This window comes from Toxotes jaculatrix, chromosome 19 (genome assembly GCF_017976425.1).
Source record: "Toxotes jaculatrix isolate fToxJac2 chromosome 19, fToxJac2.pri, whole genome shotgun sequence".
In the NCBI taxonomy this organism is placed as follows: Eukaryota; Metazoa; Chordata; class Actinopteri; family Toxotidae; genus Toxotes; species Toxotes jaculatrix.
This window is the reverse complement of record NC_054412.1, coordinates 7,329,685-7,335,314: the sequence shown is the minus strand read 5'-3', so window position 1 is coordinate 7,335,314 and position 5,630 is coordinate 7,329,685. Positions and strand designations below refer to the sequence as shown.

Here is a 5,630-nt window from a genome sequence, read left to right as displayed (position 1 = left end):
GATGAATAATTCACGTTTCATTTTATGTTTAAAATCCCACGTGTAGGATTTGTTGAAAAATGTTGCTTTGAAAGATTTGGGGAGGCAAAAATAGTATGACTTACCGCATTGCAAACAGTGGCTCTAATAATTTATTTTATGCTTTGATGTTTTATGTTAAATCTTTTACAATATAATGACATCAAACAGTTATTATTTGGTATCACAGACACGTACAGACATGTTATAGACAGAAGTGTTATATCTGACCACAGTATATTTTCGGCGACTCTTTGAACTACACCAGAATAGGTTTGTCTCTATCTCAGTAGTGCATGAGGAGTGAGTGGGCTTGACAGAAATAAATCTTTCAGAACAGCCTAAAGCCAACTGGCACTCATCATACATAATGTAACGGTTCATCATGTTGCCCATCTGCTAAAATCGTATTTCATTCTGCAGGTCTAATCCATTCTTTCTATCAGCTGTGTGACTGTATGTTCTGGTTAGATTAGCATGAAACCTACTGTACCTCCCACGGTGACCCCACGTGGCACGCAGCCTTCTGCTGCTGTTTCTCCTCCTCATCGTGAATATCAATTTTAGTTTACATTTCAAACAGGTGCGTCTTTCTTTTAGTGATTAAATGTAATGTATCAGTAATAATGTAATAGATAATAAGAAATGTAAATAATAAGGCTTCTATACTGTTACTTAAATAACACTTTGAATGCAGGACTTTTGCTTGTGATGGAGCATTTTTAAATTGCCGTATTGCTTCTTTTACTAAAGTAAAAGAAATGAATACTTGTCCTGTTTCATTAACGTGATATGGGTGAAGATTGAAACCCATGTATTTGTAACATCACAGATTGTACCGCACTCAATGTAGTATTAGGTGTTCTTTCAAGAACACAGTGTACTAATGACTGTTACACTTACACTGGTCAAACTTTGTCCTGACTTTGTTGTTTCACTACCTGTGCTCATCTCTCTTTTGGTTTTTGTTTTTTTTAAGGTAAAATATAATTTTAAGCTCTGACAGATCAAAGAGTCACAGTAGCCTTACTAAGCATGAAGTTTTAACTGGTTCAAGGTCAAATGTTTGCTTCTACTACACATCTGTGCACAGGGAATAATTTCTTTGTGCTGAGCCAACGTCTTGTGTCTTGAAGTAGTTAGCTTTTGTGATGATGAATCTAATTTCCAGCAAAGTAAATCAAAACCACCTAGTTTTAAATTGATGATCACGCATTTCTGCTTCTTCCTCACATGCTCTCTCCCTCCCTTTCCCATGGTGGAAAACTCCCAAAGTACAAAATAATGTAGGCATATAGCTCATAGTTTTTCAGTCTGTGGCAACCCATCAGACATATGCTGATATATTCTCACATTCAACCAAATTTCTCAACATAATATTCCAGAATCAGCCATTTTTAAGTCCAAATATTTTATTCAACACACCAACAAAAAACCACATTTCCAGGTCCCTGCAGGTAAGAGTCACTCAGTCTGTCGCAACCGCCTGTCCTTGACAAATGTATACGTAATGACGGGTCCTTGTTTACTTAATAAGTAATGATTAGATTGGGGGGGATTCTGCTCGAATGACTCAGTAATTTGCAAGTGAGCACGGCTGAATCCGATATAAGGAGCAGTCAGGCTGACACTCATTCACCAAGAAAACAAAGAGAGTACGTTTTATTTTGTTACTCATTTTCCTGAACATCATGTGCATGACCTGGAATTGATGTCAGTTTTGTTTGTGGTTAGATGTTTCGCAGTGGTGCAATACTTCAGTGAGGTATTTAAGTTTTTGCAAGTTTTCTGAGGTTTCATCCGCCTTATATTTAATTCTCTGTGTCTTCCCTTTCTTGTGTCCTAGTAATGAATGCCCGGTGTGCCTTTGCTTTCCTCTGGTTGGCATATTTCTGCCATTGCACTTTGTCCTGCCCGGCTCTTTGCAAATGCTACTCCAGAAGAGCTGAGGTGGTCTGTAACGAGGTTCCCCTGACAGAGTACCCCTCAGAGGGTCTCCCAAAGAACACCACTATGCTGACAATCCAGTTCACGAACATCACCTCCATCTCTGAGCAGCATCTAAGCGCTACACCCCTGCTGAAAGAGCTCCACCTGTACGGCAACCACCTGCAGCACCTTTCCTCTAATCTTCTCAGAGGTGTTCCTCACCTCAACACTTTGGATTTAACAGGAAACAAACTGACCGACCTGCCTGCAGATGTCTTCAGCCACGCCCCACTACACAGCTTGGTGCTGAAGAATAATCTGATTGAAAAAGCGGAATCAGAGTGGCTTCCTGATAACAGCAACCTCACCTGGTTAGACATGTCTGGAAATCATTTAAGAAAGATCCCAAAAGATTTGCTGCAAAAGCTGCCACACATTGAGAATCTTGACCTTTCCAACAACCGTCTGGAGGCGATCTCTGCAGATTCTCTGGACATGCTGACCAAACTTGAGAGGCTAAACCTGCAGAACAACAAGCTAGAAATCCTGGATGCATCTCTACTTCAGAACACCCGCAACCTCACCTATCTGTTCCTCTCTCAGAACAAGCTCAACAAAATCCCTGAAAACCTTTTTCAGGAGCTCACTCAGCTCAAAATCCTAAGTCTGGATGAGAACCAGCTGAGCCACATCCCTCCAGGTTTGCTGGATCAGCTGAACTCCCTGGATGAGGAGGGTCTCGACCTGTCTTCCAACCCTTGGTTGTGTGATGGAAAGGTGGAATACCTCTGGAGGTGGATTCAGAAGAACAAGAAGAAGCTTTTCCTGCCTGAGATCATCAGATGTGTTGGACCTCAGTCTCTGTCTGGGCGCTCAGTAATGTCACTGACTGAAAGTGAACTAAACCTTCAGTCTTAACATTTTCCATCTTCATTGTGTAGTGTGGTAATGTACCTAAATCAGTCTGTCACACATTTCAATCAATGAAACATTTTATTAGTGTAAATTGAGTTTATAATTAAATGTGAAGTGAGAGAAGCAGTTAAGAACTTCTGTCTTTCCTTGCACTTTAATTGCAGACAAAATGTGTTGTGAAAGGGATGGTTTGACATTTTGGGAAACGTGCTTTGCCACTTTATTGCCAAGAGTTGATGAGAACAAAACATTTAGCTAAGCTAAATGTTTCAGAGGGGGAACAGCCCAGTTTTGGCCAGAAATTATTAAAAGAAAATGTGTGCTGTTGAGAAAAAAAAGAGAATCCAAATACCAAGTCTATGTGATTAAGAAAGTGCATTAAAAGCACTTAAGATAGCATGTACTGTTGCACAGAATACTCTTGCAGAAATGATAAAAGAAAATATTGATTCATGTGTGGTAACATCTTTACTTTTAGAAAGTTCAGAAAAACATCACCACTCACCACTTTATGAGCTGGATTGTTTGCTTGGTTTTGTTTGCCTCTTGCGACATTTTGTCCTGACTCATTTCTGGGAACAAATAGACTCAACATTATAAAAAACTAAGTTCACGTCCAGAACAGAGAGAGTTCTACTTTGCCTTTCAGGTAGGATAATGCATTTATGATTTTTACATTACATTCAGTGAGTTCACCTCTAAATACTTGATCGTTTGTGCTTCAGTGCTGTTCTATATCATTCCTCTCTGCAGTGTTTAAAGATGAACTTGTGGCTGCTCCTGACTTTCACTGCACTGGCTGAATGCCGTTTCCAAAAAAGAGGCGCCCACTCCTGCCCAGATCTGTGCTCCTGCTCTTTTCCACCTTCAGGTGCAGAGGTGGTGTGCAGCCAAAGCTCCCTCACACATTTCCCTATAAACGGTTTATCTCCCAACACCACTCGACTGTCCATCCAATCCACCAATCTCAGCTCTGTTACAGCAACTCATTTGACTGCTGTGCCCCTTTTAAACAACCTCCAGCTGTATCACAACAACCTGTCAAGCCTTCCTTCAGATCTACTAAAGGGTGTTCCTCACTTAAACACATTGGATCTCACAGGCAATCAGCTGGTTCACCTGCCTCCAAACATCTTCAGCCATGTCTCGCTCCATAGTCTGGTGCTGAAGAATAATATGATTGAAACAGTGGATGCTGAGTGGTTTTCCCTCAACAGCAGCCTGACCTGGCTGGACTTGTCTGGGAATCGTTTAACTGGTGTCCCATCTGCTCTGTTTCTGAAGCTGCCCCAGCTCAAGAACCTAGACTTGAGTGATAACAGTCTGCAAGAGCTACAGCCTGATGCCCTGAAGAACATGCACCACCTGGAGACACTGAACCTCGCAGGGAACAAATTAATCTCCCTGAAACCTACGACTTTCACCCACAACCCGAAACTATCCCAACTATTTCTGCAGGAGAATCAACTTCAAGATCTGCCGGCAACGCTCCTACACGGTCTCCAACACCTTGAACTTCTGCTGCTGAATCAGAATCAGTTGCAATATCTGCCCTCAGGTTTTCTGGATGACAGGGAATCCTCCTTTCGGGTGATCTTAACAGGAAACCCCTGGGTGTGTGATGATAAGATAGAGTTCCTAAAGAAGTGGCTCATTGTCAATCCTCAAAATGTCATCCTTCTGGAGGAGGTGACTTGTGCACGGCCTGAAGCTCTCAAACATCGACAGGTGGTCTCTTTAACTGACAGCGAGCTTGGTCTCATTAAATCAGACAAGTTTTCAACATAGTAATGGGGTTAAAAAAAAGATTTTGTTCCATACCATTCATCATTTCTGCTAAAATCTTATGTGGAACAAAAAATTACCACTGTATCAAATCCTGAAATAAAACTTTACACTTCATTTTTTTTTTTTAAATCCAGCACTGTTTTCTTATGATCTCTCCTTGATCTGTCATTGTTTGGATATTGTCCAGCCCACTGGGTGGCGTAAGATACTCAATAAATTTCCAAAGCAATGAGCTGAACAGATGGTGCAGCTCATTTGAGAACCAATTTACCCAGTAGATCCCAGCCAAAAAAATGTGTTAAAGCAAATGTGAATGCTAGTGTATTCTGATTCTATTGATCTAAAAAAAATCTAAAGGTAAATGAGTATAATTCACAAAATGGACAAACTAGATTTTCCGTGCTCTTTCTTAAAATTGATAATGTTTTCATAAATGAAAATTATAATCCAAGCATCTTAGATTTTGAAAAAAAAAATGATGGTGGGAAATAAGAAATGTAGAAATGAAAGCACTCTTCCCTCCTTCCCTGGTGTATGTTGATATTCTTACGGTGAATCCTTACGCCAACAGATCTCTCTCACTTGTTGTTTGTTGCATCACAGACTGCAGCATTGTTTCAGTCATGGCCTTTTGTTTTTAATGATGTTGAGCATGTGGGAGTGTGTGGGCAGTGCAATGCAAGAGTCTTCCAGCTGACCTCTTCTGGATATGTTTAAATATCTCTCTCTTTCTTTCTCTTTCTTTAGGTCTCTTTATCTCTCATACAGGATACGTGTGTGTATATCTTCTATAGGCCCACACACCCCAGTCCTCCATCCTTGATCACAGTGAGTGCACCGGACTGTAATTTATTGCCCTTATAAAATATAAAACATTGCCTCCTCAGAGGCTGTTACTTATGAAAATTAAATCTTGTTCCTAAATGTTCCCCAACGAGCGGAAGGGGAACCTGTATGTCTTTCATTCTACCTCTGTGAAT

The 5,630-nt window shown here is 40.6% G+C and overlaps 2 protein-coding genes across 4 annotated transcripts; both read left to right on the top strand.

Annotated features, from left to right (window-relative positions):
• The first annotated feature begins 227 nt into the window (after positions 1-227).
• LOC121199269 (leucine-rich alpha-2-glycoprotein-like) lies at positions 228-4,767 on the top strand. Of its 2 annotated transcripts, XM_041063788.1 has the most exons (3): positions 228-237; positions 3,136-3,511; positions 3,616-4,767. In XM_041063788.1, exon 3 carries the CDS (start codon positions 3,625-3,627, stop codon positions 4,648-4,650), a length of 1,026 nt encoding a protein of 341 aa, XP_040919722.1. In that variant the 5' UTR covers positions 228-237; positions 3,136-3,511; positions 3,616-3,624; the 3' UTR covers positions 4,651-4,767. The 2 variants fall into 2 exon arrangements, with proteins under 2 accessions (XP_040919722.1, XP_040919721.1); XM_041063787.1 differs by having other exon boundaries at positions 3,136-4,767.
• si:dkey-90m5.4 (leucine-rich alpha-2-glycoprotein) lies at positions 1,537-2,985 on the top strand. Of its 2 annotated transcripts, none has more exons than XM_041063789.1 (2): positions 1,537-1,673; positions 1,865-2,985. In XM_041063789.1, exon 2 carries the CDS (start codon positions 1,867-1,869, stop codon positions 2,863-2,865), a length of 999 nt encoding a protein of 332 aa, XP_040919723.1. In that variant the 5' UTR covers positions 1,537-1,673; positions 1,865-1,866; the 3' UTR covers positions 2,866-2,985. The 2 variants fall into 2 exon arrangements, with proteins under 2 accessions (XP_040919723.1, XP_040919724.1); XM_041063790.1 differs by lacking the exon at positions 1,537-1,673 and adding an exon at positions 1,680-1,783.
• Positions 4,768-5,630: the final 863 nt, after the last annotated feature.